Source organism: Sus scrofa, chromosome 15 (genome assembly GCF_000003025.6).
Source record: "Sus scrofa isolate TJ Tabasco breed Duroc chromosome 15, Sscrofa11.1, whole genome shotgun sequence".
NCBI classification, from domain to species: Eukaryota; Metazoa; Chordata; class Mammalia; order Artiodactyla; family Suidae; genus Sus; species Sus scrofa.
Window position 1 is genome coordinate 84,589,440 of NC_010457.5, and position 24,826 is coordinate 84,614,265.

At 39.2% G+C, this 24,826-nt stretch overlaps 1 protein-coding gene across 1 annotated transcript in view; it reads right to left on the reverse strand.

Moving 5' to 3' along the window:
- Positions 1-24,826, reverse strand: part of CCDC141 (coiled-coil domain containing 141) — a 210,572-nt gene that overhangs the window by 54,715 nt on the left and 131,031 nt on the right. The window contains 3 exon segments of the mRNA XM_021075317.1: positions 1,236-1,355; positions 3,317-3,458; positions 23,353-23,525. Coding sequence (XP_020930976.1) covers positions 1,236-1,355; positions 3,317-3,458; positions 23,353-23,525 — 435 coding nt within the window.

Sequence of the window (24,826 nt, forward strand, 5' to 3'; positions counted from 1 at the left end):
AAATTGTTTACTCCTTTTCCAATTTACAAAAAATGCCATATCAATTATGCAGTCTTATTAAAGTTTCCATCTACAAGAGTTTTCTAATAATTGTAGGGAAAATAGTACAGATGAGGTTGGGTTAACCTAAGAGTCAGTGAATTTGACTTGATAAGAGTTGTTCTCTTGTGTTTTCTTTTGAGTGCCATTTCTGGCACATGAAATCTAACCACTGATTCAGTGGATGGGTAGGTAAGGTAGGCACTACATATACAATAATTGCCACAGAGCTGTGTAAAATTTCACATGGGACCAAGGTAGGATTCAAGTGAATATGAAAGAAAAAAGCTCCACTCTCATTTAAAGCAAGGAGGGATTGTTCTCCTACTTGTATTTAATATGCTTCCCAAGGACTCCACTGAATGAAGGTAATTTTAATTTACAAGTTCTGCACTTGGGGAAGGAGGAAGCAGAGGGGTTTGTCCCTTATGCGATTTCCTCCTTCCTTCTAAAATCTTGAAAGCAAAAAAAAAAAAAATGAAATTGTGTTCAGGCATGCATTTCATTCTAGACATTTTAAATAATGAATTAAAAATGCCCTATTAAAAAAAATGGTTCATTTGTGAGTTTCAGGTGGGGGCACTGTCTAAGAAGGGGATTTTTTTTTTTTTTTTAATTTTCAAAAATTGATGGAGTAGCGAAGCTGTTTCTTGCAGACCTGGGAACTTGCCTCTCCTTCTGAAACACCTGCTGGGGTAGGCAGGGACTTGAGTACAGGTTTGGAGAAATATGTGAACATAAGTCCCATGTGAAAGGGGTAAGAAAGTGCCAGAGAAGGTGCCAGGTAAAGGAGGGGGCATCTTCTGTCTCTAAATGTTGGGTGTGCAAACAAGATTGTGATTTTTTTTTTTTTTTTTGGCCTCCTAGAATCTTGCAAGCACTCTTCCTGCCTCCTCTGGCATCCCCAAAAGGAGTTGCTAACACCTCCCAGGCAAGGAAAGCAGGCCAAATGAGTGTTTAACACTACTGGGCTATAATGATGGGTTTCAGTGAGCTCAAATGTCCTAATAAATGCTCATATAAACATAAATAATTTAGATACACATAATAGTAGGATTTTTTAATTCATTATTTGCCACAGTACTTAGAATTGCAACCCTCACAGGAGCTAGTATTAAGTTTTACAGTTACTGAATATAAAGAAATCATATTTACAAAATCATAACCATAATAATAATAACTCTTACTTTGTTTACCTTAGCTTGGATATCTAGTTCCAGATATTTACTCAAAATCTTCTCTGATTCTGAAAGGCTGGAACCAACATCTATTGCATTGGAAAGTATAGCACTGATTTTCTGAATGGACATTTCCACCTTTAGAAATAAAGAACGTACTGTAGACTTAGTCATATTTACTGGCATATATGTACGCATATATAGAGAGAAGATAAATATTACTCCAAAAACTCCCATTAAACTTTAAATATATATCAATTAAATCTAAAAATAGTTTTAAATATTTCAGAGTTTTGTATTTAAATTAAAATAATGATCTTTATATGAGGTAATACTACTAACTGACCAATAGAGGGTATGTTTACAGATATTTCTTTTATTAAGAGATGAGATATAGGCATTAATCCCCATTCTTTAAGAATTTATTCTCCATATTACCTAGAAAGGATAATTGTGTCAACACATCAATAGAGATAAGCTCTTCTGGTTCATTAAGCCCCAATCATCCACTGTAAATTGAATGGGGCCCAATTTACAGGTACATTTTGGAGCAGAGGTCCTGCATAGGTATTAGATCACCTTGTGGGTTACTATATTTAGGGCTGAGGGACCCTGGGACAGTACCACATGCTGTGAATGTGATAATAAAACACAGGAACAGGCTTAGGAGATTTAATTGATGAATGCAGGGGACTGTGATTTGATCTTCAGTACACATGAATCAATGAATAGTGACCTTTAAAGGGTTCTATTCAATTCAAGTTATTGCTTTGCTCTAACTAGAGTCCATACTTCCCAGAGTCAAATTGGCTCTGAATTAACAAGACAAGTAGCAACAGCTGTTTGAGTTCCTACAGTGTTTTCCACCACCACCAAATTAGCTTGGCTCTCAAGCTCTAGGGAATGCAGCACCACAGCTGCCACCATATTTGGAACCTCCCTTGACCCAAGCATCAGAATAAGGCTCAAATTCCCATCTCTGGATCAATAACAGTCGAGAAGGCAATTTAGATAGTGATGTAGTTATTTAATGACCTCTCCTGTGAAGTCTATTAACTCTACTTGTGTAAGTCAGGTATAGAAGTCTATTGTAGCAAATGAAAAGAAAATGTCATTGAAAATCTCAGATCCAGCCTAGGCATCAGCATTAATGGTTCATCAGCATTAATATCACTGAGATACTATTAGTTTTTGCTATATATCCCACCTAGAGATAAGCCATTTTTTATTTAGTCAAATAGTAGCTGCCTGGTTTTATTCCACTTTGAAAATGGGAAATAAAATTCTCCCATACAAAGCCAGGTATTCCCTCTGCAGAGAGGATTTTCACATGTGTGCCTTTATTCTGAGTGACCATGTCCTCTGCACTGGCTTCATTTAATAAAGGATGATGGGAGTTCCCATTGTGGCTCAGCAGGTTAAGAACCCACCTAATATCCATGAGGATGCAGGTTTGATCCTTGGCCTTGCTCAGTGAGTTAAAGGATCCGGCATTGCCACAAGCTGCAGTATAGGTTGCAGACATGGCTCGGATCCCAAATTGCTGTGGCTGTGGTGTAGGTCAGGGGCTACAGCTTCAATTCAACCCATAGCCTGGGAACTTCCATATGCCGCAGGGTGTGGCCCTAAAAAAATAAAGTATGATAATGGCAATTCATTCCTGGAACCCCTAAAACTCATTTTGTGTATCTCTCTGCTGTTTTTGTGTTGTATGGTGCCATGTTAACCAAAATATGCATACTAGACCATACACAGAACCATTTAAATCAAGGAAGACACAATCCCAGTATGCACATGGTTCAGTTAACACAGTTCTGTGCAAAGTAAGACCTGCCTTTGTGTAACTGTGTTCAGAGCTAGAGAGGAAAGTAGGATGACACATCTAGTTTTGGCGACCTGGGGCAGGGATGGCTGTTGAACTGGAGTGAATTACAACTTCATCCTGTTTGAATATAAAGCCTAATGTGGGATGAAGAGAATCCTGGAGACACGCCTACCTTCCCACCATCCCACATGCTACACTCGCCATCATCTGTTATCACTAGGTAAGGAACTGCATCTAAGCAGTAGCTTAAGGAGGACACATTTTATGAAATTACCTTTCTTAGGTGGCCCTCCACTGAGGCTCTTAACTGCTGTCTCTGAAGAGCAAATTCCTTGTGTGCTGAACACTCTTTGGTCAGATGATCTACTCGTCTCCTAATGAATCCCATCATCTCATGGACACCAGTCACCTGAGAGCTGAGTGAAATAATCCGGCTGTTAGTTCACGCTACCCTCCCAAAGAAGCGCCAGGAACAGTGAAAATTTGGAAAGGAATCTTTCATGATAAGTATGGGTTGATAAAAGTTATCAGGTTTCAGGCTTTAGGATAATAGAAGCTAGATAATAGTATATAATAGATATATAATAGTATATAATAGATACAATAGATAATAGTAGCTAAAGTCCCAGTACAGCAGAGGGCAAAACCAAATTATGTTCCTCTGTTTAAATCAGTCAGTCCTGAGGGAAAAGATGACTTAGGGGTTGATGCAACCAGGTCTAATCTTCTTGTTTAAAGGTTCACTTTTTAATATTTCTCTAAGATACTTTGGGGCCTTATGGAAAAAGCGGTATGTTTGCCAAGGGTGTTCCTGGTGGGGGTGGGGAGGGTGTTACTTAAAAGCTTCATTTATCTAAAGAGGCTCTTTGAATAGAAATGTGGATCAGCCAATTAACAAAACATTTACTGATCCAGTAGGATGAAGTATTTATGTAATAGTAAGGTTCTTGTTCTTGATAATTACAAATGCTCAATGCTGTATTCATTAGATAAAAACCAAGCTATCACCAACAATGAGGAATTGAATGTACTTGTTCATAAAAAGAAACTAAGCCTCACATTGTTGTTTTTCACTTGTGCTGTCCTCATGAGAAAAAAGTGACAGGAGAGCTTATGAAATGAAAATGCCTTTAAAACAACAGATGAACTTCGAGCTGGACCCCATTTGCTATGCTCTAGACAGATGAGTCAGTTTCCTAGCCATTTCCAACTTATTAGCAATGCAAGATTTGTGCTTACCTGCAGTGCAAGACAATTAAAGAGCATTGCTGGTGGAACGAGCACTTTTTAATTTTTCAACCTAACTCTGAGATGGAGCCTCTCCTCCCATGTAAGAAGTTGAAGTCTTTAATTTCCCATCAGTCATTGCCTTCCAATACTCATAAAGATTAGCATGATAACTCTTGCATTTAATTACCCAGCGCTTAAAAAAGATCTTGGAAGGAGATACAGATTTCAGAAGTTTTACCTCAAATAATTAATTTATGACTCTGTAAAAATGAATTTAATTAGTAATGAAATGAGGGCAGGATCCCGAATGCCTGAGAGGTAAAATGACTTCAGAGGAATGACAATGAGGCTGCCAAAGAGTTGAGAGTTCATCAGGCAGCTTGAGACCCTTGTCAAAGGTGCATAGGATTCAGGTGTGTCCTGTGGGACTACAGGAGTCCCAGAGACATTTAACAGGGGGTAGGGGGAGGGAGGGAGGGGGTAGGAATCTTATTCCTGACATATCATGTTCCAGAGACATTGGACTTAAAATTGTGTTGCATTTTAATAACTCAGAGACAGTGAAGAGTATAACCAAGAAATCAGGAGAGTTTTAGAAATAATTTTTATAGTTATAGCCACAATCTCTACAGAAGCAGTGTATTGGTAATACTAATCATATTTTTAGGAGTTCCTGTCATGGCTCAGCAGTTAAAGAAGGTGACTAGTATCCGTGAGGATGTGGGTTTAGTCCCCAGGTTAAGGATCCGGCATTGCCGTGAGCTGTGGTGTAGGTCACAAAAACAGCTCAAATCCCAAGTTGCTGTGGTTGTAGTGTAGGCCGGTAGCTTCAATTTGACACCTAGCCTGGGAACCTCCACATGCTGCAGGTGCGGCCCTAAAAAGATAAAAGACCAAAAAAAAAAAAAAAATCAAATTTTTACTGCATCTTAGACATCTCAAAGACATTGTATGCTAAAAAGACACTTAAAGAATGTATACATGTATGTGTGACTGGGTCACCTTGCTGTATAGTAGAAAACTGACAGAACACTGTAAACCAGCTATAATGGAAAAAATAAAAATCATTTAAAAAATAAAATAAAAAAGACACTTAAAAGCCCCGTTGTCCTGTATGTTATAATTTTCTGCAGAATATGCAAATTTGGAATGAGAAAGATAAAGTGAATAAGCACTGTGGAAAGAAGGTACAGAGAATAAAGCTTGTCTAAGTAAAGGGGTAAAACTTTTCTAAAAACAAGGCACCATTTTCAACATTTTAAGTAATCTCTTCTAATTCTCAGAAACACCCTATGATGTGGGTATAATTGTTATTTCTGTTTTGCAGGTGAGCAAAATGAGGTACAGAAAATCTCAGGAACTTGCTCAGGTGCCATTTATTAAATAATGGCAGGGCTGGGATTTGGACCTTTTCATCTGATCTCAGAGTCCACCCTCTTTACCACCTCACAGTACCTTTTCTGGGCCATGACACATGATGGGGGTGGGGAGTATCCCTTCTAAAGTTTCACTTTCCCTTGAACTGAGTGTTGAAGGGAACAGAATTAGCCCTGCTGGCATGCTCTTTCAAAATTGGCTGGGTTCTCTAGGTAATGCAAAGTTTGTCTGTAGTTTGCAAAGTGACCACTAGAGGGGCACAACATCTTGTTCAAATTCACGTTTTGAAGGCCCCTCTTGCACAGAAAAATGACAACTAAAATCCAAATCAAGCATTCCTTCGTTAAAAATATTGCTTTTTAGCATTCGCAATTTTAATCTAGATGAATCATAGCCAGTCAAATAGGATCTTTTTCTCTGTCTTTAGACAGACCATTCATTTTCAATTTTATAACCACCTAGGAGATTTGGTCTCATTTTGTGGTGATTTATGCCTTATCCTGTAAATCTATTGCATTATAAATACTTTAAGGGAAAAGACAACATTCTTTTCATTCAGTTATCCTCTGTAGCCCTGAGCACATAGCCTTGTTAGAAGTAAATCAGTGTAGGAGTTCCTGTCGTGGCGCAATGGAAATGAATCTGACTAGGAACCATGAGGTTGCAGGTTCGATCCCAGGCCCCGCTCAGTGGGTTGAGGATCCAGCGTTGCCTGCTGTGAGCTGTAGTGTAGGTTGCAGATGTGGCTCGGATCTGGAGTTGCTGTGGCTGTGGTGAAGCTGTGGTGGCTACAGCTCCGATTAGACCCCTAGCTTGGGAACCTCCATATGCCATGGGTGTGACCCTAAAAAAGACCAAAAAAAAAAAAAAGTGTAGCGATGTATATTTTCAAATTAAATAAAATACACTTTGATCAATATTTGAGATACAGATTTAAGGAACAAGAATATATGCACAAATAGCTACTGTATTAAAATGTCACTCATAACAGTTTTGAATAGTTTTTAAACAGAGGTGATTTTATCCTTTGCCCACTTAGAGAAGTTTCAGGCTATCCAAAGACTGCCCGATTTCTCCTTTGATGGCTTAGGATTTATAATTAGGTTGACTTCCCTCCTCTGTGTCAAGCCTTATAGGGACAGACTGAATTGCCTGTCCCCTGTGCATCCCACTCTTATTTGTGGCTTAGATCCCTTCCTCAGTGTGAGAATTTCTCATTTATCTCGCTCACCCTGGCCAGCTCCTCTTTTCCTCTCTCTTCATCTTCAGCTAGATCATCATCTCTGATTAGGCTTAATCTCTTCCCTCTGCCTAATTCCCAGTTGGAATTGATCTGTCACTTTCCTAACTGCAGAGCTGCTCCCTCTCATTCCATCTTGGTGAAAACCAAATCTACAGGTTATAGCCAGCCCTCTTCATTTTCAGTTAGAAACTTGAAATACTGATTCCAGATGTTTCTTTTGAACATTCCAAAATATTGTGAGACATGTATAGAAAGCATATTGTCAATTTCCTGAGCCTGAAATGCAGATGGTTTGATCAAAAGAAAAATATGACCGCACACTCTGCCAGCAATCTTTATATGAACTTAAAGTAAATGAACAGAATTCCACCAGCCACCCAGAAATGAATCCTATTACTTCACGGGAATGGGACAAACACTGTAGGAGGATAACAGAAACTTGGTTGCAGGAAGCACTAGGACTATTTATCCTGACTCTGAAGCCATGGGTGGAGGGGACCAGCAGACTAGCCTTCCAGGTCTAACACTGTGGCTCTGAAATTTGCATTGGAAATACTGACTGACCTTTGTGCTCTTTGTCTAAATGCATTAGCTGGTTCCTGTCTGTAGTCTAAGCCTGAGGAACATCAGGTTATTCCTGACTTTGACTCCTTCAAGCATCACCGATCCTCAGAAATGACAGACTGTGAAGGCTTCCTTAGACATTTGTTAGAAACTCCATCCAGGGAGCATTTTCTCCTCTATTCATTGAGCCATAGAAAAGAGGGAAGGGGGAAAGAAAAGTGACTGATTTCTTTTTTCCCCCCCAGAGAGCAGAGACATATTGACTTCTGGCTCAAAAACAGGCTGTTATATTTGCAGTATGGAAGCAGTTGCTCTGTCTCTGCATTTGTTACAAATTGGGGCTGGGGGAGGGGAGTAAATCCCAATGTTAATGTGTTCTAATGATTCTTTCCTGAAAGCGGCAAGTTGCTTTCAAACTTTTCATAAATGACTATTGGCAGCCCATCTGGGTTAGGAGCTCAACCAGATGGTAAGCACTTGACAGCTTACTCTGTCTCATCCCAAGGAATCAGCTGGTCCTATTTTTTTCTTTTTGTCTATGGACAAATTATATTTTAAAAGTGGGAAAAAATCTTCCTTATCTTTAGCTCGCTACGTGTCTTAACAGGAATGCCTCATGTTTACCACATTGACTTTGGAGGAAACAATGGCCATTCTCTAGCATTTATCCCTACTTTGAAAAGGTGCCATTTGGACTGCAGAAGTGAAATGCATGTTTTTGCAGTAATTTTTTCTGACTCAGTTTTACACATTGAGAATCATGGCCCACCAAACAGATTTCACTCCAACACACATCTCTGATACACAGGACAATAAAGAAACAGCGGTAGTAAGTAGGGCTGAAGCTACAGGTTTCCTGGGTTCTGGTCCAGATCCATGCAGAGATGCCCTCAAGTTCTCTTCCTATGAAGCCAGAGGGACCAAAATGTGTCCTACTTGAAGGTACCATAGTTAGGATATTACCTGAAATCAGCAACAGGTGGGGTTCTTCCTCCTTGTAAAAGAAGGTTGAAAAACACAAGATCTAATTGCTACTGAAACCAAGGAATCAGACACAGCAGGGAAGTCGGGAATCCCTACTCCTCCCCAACCTGATTTTCTAGCTACACTTCTGAGAGCCATAGCATCTCCAAGGGAGCTTGGGTGACCCTGATCAAACATAAAAAGACTGATTCTGGGAGTTCCTGTCATGGCTCAGCAGAAACGAATCTGACTAGGAACCATGAGGTTGTGGGTTCAATCCCTGGCCTTGCTCAGTGGGTTAAGGATCCGGCATTGCTGTGCGCTGTGGTATAGGCCAGCAGCTGTAGCTCCGATTTGACTCCTAGCCTGGAAACCCCTAGAAAAGACAAAAAAAAAAAAAAAGGACTGATTCTGGACTGGAGACCCTGTGAGTTCAGGTGGAAGTCATCACATAGCTGCTGAGGAGGAAAGAAAAAAGAGACGTGAACAGAGTAAGGGCAATAAGCCTGAAGAACAAACACTTCCTATCTGAGGAACAATCTAAAATTTTAAGACACATGAGGAAAATGAATCCTAAGAAAAAACAGTCAACAAACAACAGCTAAATATAATCTTATCTGAAACAAAAATAAGTAGAGCCATCGGAAAATGACTTTAACATAAATATATCTGACATCGACAGAGAGGAAAAACCAATACCAGAATAAAAAAACCCCCAAGAACTCTAAAACAAAAATGGTCACAAATAAAACAAAATTTGGTATGAAAAAGAATGAGTTAGAAATCCTAGAAATGAAAATAATATAATTATGGAAACAAAAGAATTCAATGGTTGAAAACAAAGGAGAAGTTAACAAAAGAGAAACATCAATCTGAGAGATTCACTGAGAATGCAATGCAAAGAGATAAAGGAATGAAAAACACAAAAGATGGTCCAGACAACAGAGGGATGGACAGAAGGCTCCAACTTTCTTCTACTGGGACTTACGAGAGGAAAGAGAGAAAAACAGAAGATCGCTATTTCAAGAGATAATTGCTGAAAATTTTCCATGATCGATGACATAGGTCCTCAGATAGAAAGGGCACAGCAAGAGCTAAATAGACAAGTATTCTCATTTGAGGTAATTTGGAAAATATAAAAATGCATTTTAATGTATTTCCTTCCAAAAAGTTTTTCTTTTTGCAGCCTTATCACCCCTCCCCCTCCAGAGTTACTATGATGCTATAAAAGGGATCCAGATGGTGCTTGACCCTCTTAACATTACATTGTGAGGGTTCTCTCCATCTTCAAATATTCCTCAAAAACACTCTTCTGATACTGGCTTAGAATAGTCCTTTCTGCGCTAGACCTTAAACCATTCAAATGTTTTCCTATTTTCTGGGAATATCTATCTAGTTGGTTTTTAGGTTTGCACTATTGTAAAAGCACTGTGATGGGCATTTTATTCATAAATATATCCACTCCCATCTCTTTCCCTCTCTTTTCTATATTCTTTCCTCTCTAAGACCTCTCATCAGAGAGAACCACCCTTCAGTGGTCCAAGGCACAGGTTTCTGGCCCTCTGTTCAGGCCTCCTCTATAGACTGCAATCCCAGATCTTCTTACTTCAAGATCCTTGCTGTTTCACATCACATCACCAGCACAATAAATGAATAAATTCATATTGTAATGAGTGACTCCTAAATATTTTATAAGAACCAAATCTAATTAGTCCTAGATTTAATGGAAAGGGTAAACTTTGGGTGCCTTCCATACTAAGAATTTCAGAGTTATAAAAGCCTTAACAATGGTAACAGGCCCAGATTGCAGTTTTGACATTTACTCAACCTCTAAAGAGAACAACTTAATATAGACATGAAAATATTTAGAAAGTGACTGAGTTAACACTGTCATAAGAACTCAACTTTGCAATTTACTAAATTTCGGTATCTGACATTTACCATCTAAATACATCATCAAACTTTAAAAAAAAGTTATTTTAAGTTTTTAAATGCTTGGTAGAATTCCTACAAAATGTGACCATAGATACTCTATGATAGAAGGAGACTTCTGGTTTTGTTTCATTGTTTCATTTTGTTGAAGGGTGGGGATTATTTTTGTTTGTTTTCCACTTAAGATCTTTTAAAATATTTTTGCTAAGACATAAGCTTTCCTTTAAGCCACACCAGCACCATAACTTTTGAAACCAAGTCACGTAGTATGTAAATACTGAGATAAGATAAAGGAGGTTTCCCATGTGGTTGACCTTGAGGGCTGACCTCAAGGTGATGCCATGGTCTGGATGAGGAGGTGATGCTGTCTCAAGTCACACAGCTAAGGAGTGAGTCAGAACACCACAGAGTGAAAGGTGAAGCCAGGAGAGGAGGGCTGATGAATACACAGGAATTCAAAAAGTATTCTGTTCATCTTGGCTGGAAGATGGAAACTCCTCACCCATCTTATCAAATCCAACAAAGTCCCTCTCAAGTGTGACTCCTTCACTTGACCAAGCTGGATCACAGGAGTTTGGGATTGTCTCCTTTCTCTGAGGAGGTGGCCCCAATACATGCTGAACCTTAGCTTCCTTGGACCTAAATCACACTCCCTCGATTATCATTTCCTGACTGGGAAGGAGGTCCTAGAGACTTGGGCCAGGTTTATGAATTTTTGACTGTCCTTGAAGCCCTGAGCTGGTAAGTCACAAGAGATGCTTATCCATATGTTCAATAATGTTTTAAATAAACTGGTAGAGAGGAAGGCAAGATGGCACAAGAGTAGGGGGATGTGCTGGCCCTCTGCCACAAACACAACAAAAAAACCCCACATCTACATGTTAAACAACTGGCACAAAACAGCAGCTAAACGCTGACAGAAGAACTTAAACTTCCAATAACAGCAAGAATCTCGTGACATAACTGAGTAAAACAAGAGAAAAGAGGAGAGTAAGAAAAGGGAATCAGACCGGATGGGCATACCCAAAAGGGAATTGTGAAGGAGAGAGGAAACACACACCCTGGAAGGTCACCTAATCGACGGAAAGATCAGCCCAGTCTAAGGAATCTCCAGACACCAAGAAAAGCAAAGCAGTAGGTCTGAGAACTGAAAAACAGAATGAGAGCCGAACAGATCATCTGAACTACTGGCACAGTCACCAACAACCAAGACGCTTGGGTGGGGGCTGGGCACGGAGACCTCGGCTCTGGAGGTTAGTCTCTGGGAGTGGGCTGGGGTTGGTGGTGCAGAAACAGCCTTGGGGACTAGGAAGCGGTGCATCGCGGGTGGAGGGAGCAATACGCTAAGGGCTGGGAGTGGAAAGCCACAACAGAGGGAACCTGGGAGAAGAAGTGGACCTGCAGGAGAGACAAGGCACCAGTGTTGGGGAGGGGAGAAGAGGAGGGGTGGGCCACCTTGCGCCCCAGCAAGTGCGCTTGCCCGCCAGCTAGCAGAGAGCAGTGCTTCCAGTGCATCCTCCCTCTCCCTACTGCACACAGGCCCCTGACCTGAGGCCGCCTGCCATCCTGGGGGGCTGGCGTCACCACTTGTGGAAAGCAAGCCACCTCAGGGGTGTCCCTGCCCTGACCTGCCTGCCCTCTGGAGGGGCTACACCCTGGTGGAGCAGCGCCCAGCACCGCCAGGCCTCTGGAAGAGCCCTGAAACCCAGAAACACCAGAGCAAGTTCTGCCAGTTCCAGCCGCCCTGGGGAAGCACCCCTTAGTTTCCCAGCAGCCCTGCTAGATGCTCCTGACCTCAGGAGGTGCTGCGCTCCCATGGAGCAGCTGCTCAGAACCGCCCACTCCGTGGAAGAGCTCCACAGCCCAGAAACGCCAGAGCAAGCTCTGCCCAGCCACGGGAAGTCTGCGTTCATAGCAGTGTGGACCTGCCAGTCCCACCTGCCCTGGGGAAGTCCATCTTTGCTTCAGAGTGACCCTGCTAGCCCCACTCACCTTCTGGAAATGCCCCATGGCCTCAAAGAAAACTGGCCAACATCGCCAGCCCTTGGGAAACACTCCACAGCAGTGCCAGGGCAAACCCTGCCCAGCCATGGGGAGTACACCTACACCAAGAAAAAGAAAATAACAAGCAAGATGAAGAAGCTCAGAAGCCATTCCCAGTTAAACAAACAGGAGAACTCACCTAAAGCAGCCAACAATGAAACAGAACTCTGCACTCTGACAGACTTGGAGTTCAAAAGGGAGATACTGAAAATACTGAAGGAATTAAGAGAAGATATGAACAATAATGCAGACTCCCTCAGAAAGGAACTAGAAAATATAAGGAGGAACCAAGAAAAACTAAAAAATTCATTTGCAGAGATACAAACTGAGCTAAAGGCAATAAAAACCAGAATGAATAATGCAGAAGAAGGAATTAGTGAAGTGGAAGATAGAATAATGGAAATCACACAAACAGGGCAGCAGACAGAAAACCAAATGAAAAAACACGAAAGCAATCTAAGAGACCTATGGGATAATATAAGGCAGGCCAATCTATGCACAATAGGAATTCCAGAAGGAGTAGAAAAAGATAAGGGGATTGAAAATATATTTGCAGAAATCATTGCTGGAAACTTCCCAAATCTAAAGGATACTGAATTCAGGATACAGGAAGCACAGAGGACCCCAAACAAGTTGAACCCAAATAGACCCACACCAAGACACATTATAATAAAAATGGCAAAAGTTAATGATAAAGAGAGGATCCTAAAGGCAGCAAGAGAAAAGCAAAATGTTACCTATAAGGGAACCCCCATAAGGCTATCAGCTGATTTCTCTACAGAAACTCTACAGGCCAGGAGGGAATGGCAAGAGATATTTAAAGTGCTGAAAGAAAAAATTTGCAACCTAGAATACTCTATCCAGCAAGAATATCATTTAAAATAGAAGGGGAAATAAAAAATTTTTCCAACAAACAAAAGCTAAAAAAATACAGCAATACAAAACCCATTCTAAAAGAAATACTGAAAGGGCTTGTCTAAATCCAAAAAAAAAAAAAAAAAGAAGAAGAAAGAAAGAAAGAAAGAGGAAGAACTAGGATGGAGGAAACCACAGTCAGGGAGCAGTCACTCAAATAAGCCAGCATACAGATCTAATCATGAACATGTTTAAAACAATACAAAATTAAAAAGAAAAAAAGAGACATAAAAAATCTTAAAATGTGGGCAAGGGAAGTAAGGAAATAAATAGCTTCTTTTCTTATTTTTTAAAAAATTTTAGTATGGTAATGAAGTGTTTGAACCTACAGGACTATCAGGCTAAAACATGCAATTATAGGAAGGGGTTAACATACTTTAAAAACAGGGCAACCGGAAATCAAAACCAAACATTATATTCGCAAAAAATGAAAAGAAAGACACTCAAGCAGAAAATAATTGGAGACCATCCAACCAAAAAGAGAAAGAATGGAGAATCATAGAATCAACCAGAAAACAAGGTTTAAAATGGCAATAAATAATCATCTATCAATTATCACCTTAAATGTCAATGGACTGAATGCTCCAATCAAAAGACACAGAGTGGCAGATTGGATAAAAAAAGCAAAAACTTCAATCTGCTGCCTACAAGAAACTCACCTTAGGGCAAAGGACACATATGGATTGAAAGCAAGGCAGTGAGAAAAAAATATTTCATGCCAATGGAAATGACAGGAAAGCAGGAGTTGCAATACTCATGTCAGACTTTAAAACAAAAGACGTAAAGAAAGACAAAGAAGGACACTACTTAATGATTAAGGGATCCATTCAAGAAAAAGATATTACTATCATCAACATACATGCCCCAAATAGAGGAGCACCCAGATACATACAACAAATATTAACAGACATAAAGGGAGAAATTGATGGGAATACAATCACAGTAGTAGGATCTGTCTACTCACATCAATGGACAGATCCTCAGACAGAGAACCAATAAAGCAACAAAGATTCTAAAAGAAACAATAGAAAAGTTAAGACTTAATTGACATCTTCAGGACACTACATCCAAAAAAAAAAATCAGAATACACATTCTTCTCAAATGCGCATGGAACATTCTCAAGAATTGATCACATATTGGGGCACAAAGGTAACCTCAACAAATTTAGGAGTAGAGAAATTATTTCAAGTATCTTCTCTGACCACAATGGTATGAAACTAGAAATCAACCACAGGAAAAGAAATGAGAAAAAACCTACTACATGGAGACTAAAAAACCTACTACATGGAGACTAAACCTACTACTAAAAAAACCAATGGGTCAATGAGGAAATCAAGAAGGAAATTAAAAAATACCTCAAGACAAACGATAATGAAGACACAACCTCTCAAAATCTATGGGATGCCGCCAAAGTGGTGCTCAGAGGGAAATTCATAGCAATACAGGCCTTCCTCAAAAAAGAAGGAAGATCTCAAATTGACAGCTTAACCCACCACCTAAATGAATTAGAAAAAGAAGAACAAAAAAGACCTAAAGTCAGCAGAAGTAAGGAAATTGTAAAGATCAAAGAGGAAATCAATAAAATAGAGATTCAAAAAATAATAGAGAAAATTAATAAAACCAAGAGCTGGTTCTTTGAAAAGGTAAACAAAATTGACAAACCCCTGGCTAGACTCACCAAGAGGAGGAGAGAACCCAAATAAAGAAAATAAGAAATGAAAAAGGAGAAATCACAACAGATACTGCAGAAATACAAAAAACCATAAGAGAATACTATGAACAATGATATGCCAACAAATTTGACAATCTGGAAGAAATGGACAACTTTCTAGAGTCTTACACCCTGCCAAAACTGAACCAAGAAGAAATACACCAACTGAACAGACTGATCACTAGAGATGAAATTGAATATGTCATAAAAACATCCCTACAAATAAAAGTCCAGGACCAGATGGCTTCACAGGCGAATTCTACCAAACATACAAAGAGGATCTGGTGCCCATCCTCCTTAAATTTTTCAAAAGGTTGAGGAATAAGGAACACTCCCAAAGAGATTCTATGATGCCACCATCACCATAATGCCAAAACCAGACAAAGATACCATGAAAAAAGAAAACTATCGGCCAATATCTTTGATGAATGTATATATATGTATGATATATATGTATGATATATATGTATGATATATATATTATATATATATGTATATATATAATTCTCAACAAAATTTTAGCCAACCGAATCCAACAACATATCAAATCCAACAACATATCAAAAAGATCGTACACCAAGACCAGGTGGGGTTCATCCAAGTTCACAAGGATGGTTCAACATATGTAAATCAATCATCATCATACACCATATTAACAAAAGTCAAAAAACATATGATCATCTCAATAGATGCAGAAAAAGCATTTGACAAAGTCCAACATCCATTTACGATAAAAACTCTCACCAAAGTGGGTATAGAGGGATCATTGCTGAACATAATCAAAGCCATTTATAACAAACCCACAGCAAATATAATACTCAATGGAGAAAAGTTGAAAACCTTCCCACTAAAATCTGGAACAACACAGGCATGTCCACTCTCACCACTGCTGTTCAACATAGTATTGGAAGTCCTAGCCACAGCAATCAGACAAACAAAAGAAATAAAAGGCATCCAAATAGGAAGAGAGGAGATAAAAGTGTCACTGTATGCAGACGACGTGATACTATACACAGAAAACCCTAGGGACTCAACCCAAAAACTGCTTGAACCGATCAACAAATTCAGCAAAGTATCAGGATATAAGATTAACATTAAAATCTGTATACTAACAATGAAACTTTAGAAAAAAAATACAAAAATACAATACCTTTTAAAATTGCACCCCCCAAAAATCAAATGCCTGGGAATATACCTGACCAAGGAGGTAAAAGACTTATATGCCAAGAACTATAAAACATTAATTAAGGAAATCAAAGATGATGTAAAGAAATGGAAAGATATTCCATGTTCCTGGATTGGAAAAATTACTATTGTAAAAATGGTCATATTATCCAAAGCAATCTACAGATTCAATGCAGTCCCTATCCAATTACTCATGACATTTTTCATAGAACTAGAACAAACCATCCAAAAATTTATATGGAACCACAAAAGACCCAGAATTGCCAAAGCAATTCTGAGGAACAAAAACCAAGCGGGAGGCATAACTCTCCCAGACTTCAAGAAATACTACAAAGCCACAGTCATCAAGACTGTGGGGCACTTGTATCAAAACAGACAGACAGACCAATGGAACAGAATTGAGAACCCAGAAATAAACCCTGACATCTATAGTCAATTAATCTTTGACATAGGAGGCAAGAACATAAAATGGGGGAAAAAAAGTCTATTCAGCAAGAATTGCTAGGAAACCTGGACAGCTGCATGCAAAGCAATGAAACTAGAACACACTCTCACACCTTGCACGAAAATAAACTCAAAATGGCTTAAAGACTTAAATGTAAGACAAGACACCATCAAACTCCTGGAAGAGAACATAGGCAAAACATTCTCTGACATCATCCTCATGAATATTTTCTCAGGTCATTCTCCCAAGGCAACAGAAATAAGAGCAAAAATAAACCAATGGGACCTCACCAAACTGACAAGCTTTTGCACAGCAAAGGAAACCAAAAAGAAAAAAAAAGATAACTTACAGAACGGGAGAAAATAGTTTCAAATGATGCAACTGACAAGGGCTTAATCTCTAGGATATACAAGCAACTTATACACCCAACAGCAAAAAAACCAATCAATCAATGGAAAAATGGGCAAAAGACCTGAATAGACACTTCTCCAAGGATGATGTACAGATGGGCAACAAGCACATGAAAAAATGCTCAACATCCCTGATTATTAGAGAAATGCAAATCAAACTACCATGAGATACCACCTCATACCAGTCAGAATGGCCATCATTAATAAGTCCACAAATAACAAGTGCTGGAGGGGGTGTGGAGAAAAGGGAACCCTCCTGCAGTGTTGGTGGGAATGAAGGCTGGCACAACCACTATGGAGAACAGTATGGAGGTACCTTAGAAAACTATACATAGAACTACCATATGACCCAGCAATTCCACTCTTGGGCATATATCCAGACAAAACTTTCTTTAAAAAAGACATATGCACCCACATGTTCATTGCAGCACTATTCACAATAGCCAAGACATGGAATCAATCCAAATGTCATTAACAGATGATTGGATTAGGAAGATGTGGTTGTATATATACAATGGAATACTACTCAGCCATAACGAAGAAAAAAATAATGCCATTTACAGCAACATGGATGGAACTAGAGACTCTCATACTGAGTGAAATAAGTCAGAAAGAGAAAGACAAATACCAAATGATGTCACTTATAACTGGAATCTAATATACAGCACAAATGAATCTTTCCACAGAAAAGAAAATCATGGACTTGGAGAATGGACCTGTGGCTGCCCAGGGAGAGGGGGAGGGAGTGGGAAGGATTGGGAGCTTGGGGTTAATGGATGCAAACCATTGCTCTTGGAATGGATTTACAATGAGATCCTGCTGTGTAGCATTGAGAACTATGTCTAGATACTTACATTGCAACACAACAATGGGAGGAAAAAGTATGTATACATGTACATGTAACTTGGTCTCCATGCTATACAGCAGAAAAATAAATAAATAAAATAAAAAAAATAAATCACTGTCTCAAATGCAAGTAAATAAATAAATAAATAAATAAACTGGTAGAAAGAAAACTTTGCAGAGAAGGTGAGACTTGAGTTGAAACTAGAAGATGGAAGGAGCGCATTTTAAGTGCACTAGAATAAAAAACAAACAAACAAAAAAAAAAACACTTCCCTAAATGACCAGGTTCCTTGCTAGTGATTGGGTTGAATGAAAGGAGGCAGAGAGCTAGCAACCCAGCAGTGGTTCAGACCTCTATTCACTCTATGCTCCACCATGGGCGACAGGTGATAGGGCAAGTGATTTGAACCTCTCTGAGTGCCAGCTTCCTCATGTGCAAAACAAAGATGATGATAACAAAAATACCTATATAACAAAGTAGTTTGAGGATAAAATTTGTCAACTGAGCATTTGCCTTTATTGCCAATAAGCATTTGGACAGAGTCTAACACTCACGTAACTCTTTGATCTTGTCTTATACCCTTTTTGCTCTTTCCCTCTTCTCCAGCCAGCCACACTCGTGCTTCTTTCTGCTACACCTTGGCTGTTGTTCTGCCCGGTCCACTCACCACCTGGCTATTTGCATGGTAGCTCTTTCTCTTTAAAGAATCCTTTTCCGACTACAATGTCTAAAATGGTCCCCTCCCCACAGTCATTCTCTGTCCTATTTCACTTTTTATTTTTTTCATACACTCATTGCTATGGTAGAGCATTTCATCTATCGATTTATTTGTTGGCTATTTCTTCCACCAGAATATAAACAGCATGAGGACAGGCACTCCGCCTATTACAGTGGATGCTTAAGAGCACCTGATTACAAAAGACACCCAATAATACTTTTTGGAATACACAAATGAACAGCTGAATGAACCATGATCTATCTAAAGGTCACTGTCATTCACAACATCAATCAGGGGAAATAGTGGTAATCAACATAAATGAAAATTGTGGGAAGAGAATGCAAAATCCCAATTTACTCCTGTTTTTATTTCTCTGTAAAATATGAAATTATGAACAATTAACATTAAATAAATAACAATAAATGTTAGATCAAAACGGGCAATACATAAGGCTATACCAAAGCAAAATATTCAGTCAGGATGAGGTTTATAAGCTTAAATTCACCTCAACAAGGTTAAATGAAAATTGGAACAGTGTTTTAGGCAGGGATAGAAATTCAGTTAATACTGAAGCATACTGAAGATTTATAAGTAAACTTAAGTTAATTCTAGCAGGCAGGAGAAGCCAAATATTTTACAAGGTAGCCTGGTCTGGTTGGGTGTTTGTATGTTTTTGTTCTTAATTGGTAACTCACTAAGAAACCAGGTTCCTAGTTTTTCTCCAATTATGGAAAACTTCACCCTCACACAAGGTCTCCAGCCCAGGACTTCCAATCAACACAGCTTCTTGCGGCTTAATAAATGCAGAACTCTGCTAGGTAGCAGGCCACTTTGGGGCTATCTTTACACTTGGTGCTCAGAGATGATGTCAAGCAAAGCCTGAGAGGGCAGTGAAGGGGCCATAATCCAGAGCTTTGCACCTGACTCTAAGTTGGGTTTGACCATTATCAGATCCCATGAGAGGTAACTCGCATCATAACTAAGTAGAAATGAAGGCGCTAAAATACCTCTCACATTAAAGTCTATTTAGGTTATATGACGGATAAAATACTCTGAAAAAATAATAAACAACAATGACTCAGAATTATCACCCGAGTGTAGGGAGGAAATAGAAAGGCAAGAAAACATGTAAGTAACCATGATTTATTTTGTGAAACTGCTCCAATATCAAAAGGTATTTGATTCCAAGATTAAAAAAACAGTGTAGATCTCTTCCTTATAAGATAGTAATTACAGAAAAATAATGACAAAGCTCTCATATTTATTGAGAAGCTTTATCTCAGATAAATGCGAACCTCTACAGTTCTACTTTATTAACTGACAGAAAAAAAAAATAGATCTAAGGGTCTCTGAAATTCCTATCTGCCCTAATACTAAATTTTGCCTTTTATTACTTCAAGATAAAGTGTTCACGAGCCCTATTTCTAACATAACCTTCCCCAGTTAGTGAAAATGAATATGACTTGGTGCAGCTGACTCTGTTGTAGTCACCTGAAACCACCATGTAACTCTTAGTATTTTTGCTTTTAAAACTTTTTGTATAGGAGGTAAATAGATGAGATGATTATTTATTGGGCACTCTCTAAGTGCCAAGAGCAGTGTTATCATATTTGATTTTGAAAATCCTCTATAAAATGTGTATCTCCATTTTACTGACAAGGAAACTGAGGTTCAGAGAAGTTAAGTTTAAAAGTCATTGCATTGTGTTGGCTCTCAGAATGCATGAAACAAAACTCCTTCGACGCTAAGTCTCAAGTTCTTTATCCTTGCCAATTTTCATATATCTGATAGTAGGAACTTGAGCGCTTTGTGTCTTGGTGGTGTGACTGGCAGTCAGAAGTCTAGGAAGCCACCGCAATGCTCAGTAACATTTATTTTTATCTATGGAAATTTATGTTTATTTCTATTGCCATGATTCTAAATTCCACCTTACTCCAGCCGTGGCTGCAACTTGAAATCTCCTTCTTAGGTTGGGCTTTTTCCCATGATGGTGACCTAGGGCACTGAACAGATAAATCATTAGATGAGGAAGGGCAGCAAGTCCCAAACAGAATTCGGGATGAGGTCTGTAGTATGTGTGGCTCTGGGTTTGCAGCTGAGATTCTAATGCATTTCAATTCAGCTTTTAATGGATTTCTAGTCTACATCTATCCTCTGAATCAAAAATGTCCTTTGCTAAGTAACAATTGCACTTTACCTTCAGTTTCCCCTGCAAAATGGAAATAGTATAGATTTGTAAAATATTGTGAAATCTCAAGGCAACCAAATACCTTGGAACTACTGTGAAAGCTCATATATTTAGGATGTTGACAGAAACCACACTGCTAATTATTTTTTAAATTGAGTTACATAACCATTAATTCAAGTTTCTTGAAATGGTCCCTAACTATTGCTTCTTCTATCAAGACTGCATGCAGCCTGAAGAACAGAGCTATAGATGCTCCTTTGAAAAACAATGTATGTGAAAAAATTAAGTCTAGAAGGAGCAAAGGTGGAAAAAGGAATGAGACTAGCTAAGTAAATAAAAATGTCCACCATTACAAAACAGATGGTCAAAAGCAGTCACTAGAACTGTGAAACCAGAATTTAATATAAAATAAAAGCACTTCTCTTATATTTAAGTGTTGAAAATAAAGCATCACCGATAAGCAAGCACGGTAAAGTTTAGCAGTAGTAAATTGTGACCAGCTTTCCAACTCCAGGACTTAAGCATCAAAACTAAATAGGGAACTTCAGTTTCTGACCAAGAAGCAGGGACTGGACTTACCCTCATGCCTTAAACTAGAAAAATAGATAAAGCATAGGAAACAGTGGTTCTCAGATACTAAAGCACAAGTAGCACAGGACAGTGACCAGAGAGAAGGGGACGAATGAGGTAAGCCTACAATTGCACCAGCCTGCTACCTGGGAGGTAATTTCCAGACCAAATCTCAGGGAGGTGGAACCAAACAGTGCCCAGAGGTCATGCTGATTTGAGGAGACAGAGATCAGACTTCGAGGAGGCCAAGACATACAGAATTTCTGGGGAAGTGTCCCAGAGACAGATCTTCATATCTGGGGGGATACTTGGCTGCCTCCTGATCAACCAATCTCCAGTTACAACTGGAGACCTGACCACTAAATCCATCATCACATGACTCAGATACATGTCCAACATGTACCCTGAGTCCCGCACAAGTCCAGGCACCACATAGGATTTCTTCTGCACTGTCCAAGACACTGAGGTGTTGCGGAAGACTGGCCCTTTAGCAGAAGATGGGAGAAGGGAGCTCTCAGAGCCATACTTTGGGGCCAGACATGGCACACTGGGGCTCCTGGAGCTGATAGACAAACCATTACCTCATGCATGGTTTGTAGCTAAAGAAACTTAGTAACTACAATTATTGTCAGTTTTTCCAAGGTGAAAATCATTTACCCTTCTCACAGTCTCAGCTTTTTAGCTGGAAGATCTTGGATTATTTCCAATCTTGGCTTTGCATGGTCCCATAGCAACCATCATAAGCCCTAGTTAAATATATCTGTTCGGACTCAGACTGTCTTCTGAAAAGAAAACTCCCTAAACCCAAATTCACCAGATCAACAATCTTAAATACAGATAAAACAAAGCAGAATGAAGGTTTAAGTAGAAATAAAACAATGTTTACCACATTTGACCTATTTCATTGCTCTTCAGAGGGAATTTTTTGAGTTTCAAGGAGATTGTGGATATGGAAGATAAAAGCTTGGCTTATCCCATTTGTACAAATATTTTTGTGTCTTTCACTCAAAAATGTAAGCCCTGCCACCATTTCTTCCTAGCCAATATCTGTTCCATCATCTGCTTTTTCTGTCATCTCCCTTTGTTTTCCAATCCCTATTCTTTCTCATATGTTCTCACCACATTCTCTTTCTCCTTCTCAAGGTTCTCTTGCTCTTCATTTCCACCCAAACTAAAGCTCACACTGATACGTTCAACTAATATGCCCATTAAAAAACACGCCCTAGTGCATTGGTTAACATGAGGTCTAGGATTCACTAGGCCATTAATTTGGATCCATCACTTGGATTCAAATTTTGGCTCTGCCATGAACTGGCTGTGTGACCTTTTGAAAGTTACTGAAACTCTCAGTGTCTCAGTACCTTGTAAAAAGGAAACATAATAGTATATTATACGCTGTATAGAGCTGCTGTGAAGATTAATGAGAAAATACTCTTAAAGCTATTGAGACAGTGCCGGGCAAGTGAGAGGTTCTCGATTTTTAAAAAGTGAGTTATTATTATTACTTCTATTATTATCATCTATTACTTAGGGTTTTTCTTGGTGAACTATCAAGGTCATAAGTGCAAGAGAATTCTGGAACTTTATTTTTTTCAGAAAGGAAAAAGGGACAGGGCAGACTCAAGGTTCATGAATTAAAAGGAAGGAAGAAATCCCATGGAGGTGCTAGGATATGAAAAGTATACATTAGAAAAGTCCTGTCTCTTCTTTTGTCCTTTCCCTCTCCCCTCAGAAATGCAGCTTTAGCATCTTCAGGTCCTCAGGTCAGAATATGGCCTCACTTCTGGATGGGCAATGCTATGTTCACAGTCACTGTTGGTGAAAATTCAATAGATCTTTTAAGCTATGTCATAATGCAGCAAAACATCAGAAAGAGGAAAAAAATCATGCAACTTATTTTTTTTTTTAACAGGCTGTGGGAACTGTGAAAAAGCTTGTTACACTGAGGAAGAAACAGACTTCACTCACCTGCAGGAGGCTACTTGGCTGATTAAGGCTTGTCCCTTTTGCAAAGCATCAGCTGTGCAGTCTTTAATTTCTCTGTATAATTCCTCATGCCTCGCCGCCAAAACAGGCAGACTTAAACCCTCTGATTTAAGGAGCTTAAGGTAAGCTTCAACTCGTCCAAGTACATCAAATGCCTGCCAAAGAAAACATACTTTCATTTTCTGCTTGTCTAGTTTAAAGTCTACATCAATGTGTACACAAAATACTAGAGATTAAACCAGCATGTTCAATTTATTGGTTTGATCATAACCAAAAAACAACAATCTCAGTCTTAGAAAACAGCTGTACAGTTTTAAGACTCCATTTAGGGGAAATGATCACAGCTTAGTTCCATACAGATAAAAGTCAATACCATAAAATTACCAAAATAGTTTATATTGAGAATGTATCTATACAACACATTTAAAACTGTATAGAATTTGGAGAGCCAAGTTTATTTTTGATGCATTCATTCTATACTGTGTACAACTAATAGATGAGATGTTCTAAAAATATTATGCAGACTTTCATAACCTGAACATCTCTGTAATATTCTTTTTAAAAATTCCCAATAAATTGCACTTTGAACCTGAAACACTATGGGGGAAGTATTCTAGAAATTTTGCAAAATCTTCTGCTTACTCCATCCAAGGCACTGTCTGTCTACAGAGAAGACTGGAATTTGATTTTAAACAGTGCAAAGACTAAAAACAAGGTAATAGTTAGCTTCTGGCATACAAAATAAGATTATGCAGAAAAAAATCATCTTGCAGACCAAGATACTGTCTTGAGAGAAGATTTTGAATTTCTTTATTTTCTTCCTTTATTAGCAGATCAACAAATAAGCATGGGGAGTTAAGCTTACAGAATTAATAGAGGGTAGAGAGGAGCTATCTTTTGGATATTAAGGCTAGTTGGCTTTAGGAAGAAGGAGTACAAGATATAAAAGCAGTAAAAGAGGACTGTGGTAAGAGGAAGAAAAAAGAGAACAGAGTGCCATGGCCTTAGAGGGCTCCTGATAGCTCAGCTGTGAACCTGGGCATGGAGAGCAGGATATGAGTTAGGGCAGTTGAAGAAAGGTGAATAGCAAGGGAACTCTTGCCATCTTGCACTTTGGAAGAAGCCACATTCCAGGACACTCCACACCACTCTGAAGAACAGCCCTACCCCAGGAAGCTTGACTCAGCCACCGTCAGCTGGGACCTTAAAGCCTTGTCTTCCTGGGTTGTTAAATTGGAAGCCAGTGAGCTCAGTAGGGGGCCACCAGGTGAAGTAGGAAGATCCCATGGAAAACTCAGGAGAAATGAGAGTGATGGTCTCATTAGTCTAATACCCCTGAGACCTGAGAGTGGCCAGGGAGGGGAACAGGCAGGGCTGATGCTGAGGGAACATGGTTTAAGCCAAATGCAGGGGCTCCAGCCTGGAGCTGTGTAAACTTTCCCATGCCTCTGCAGCT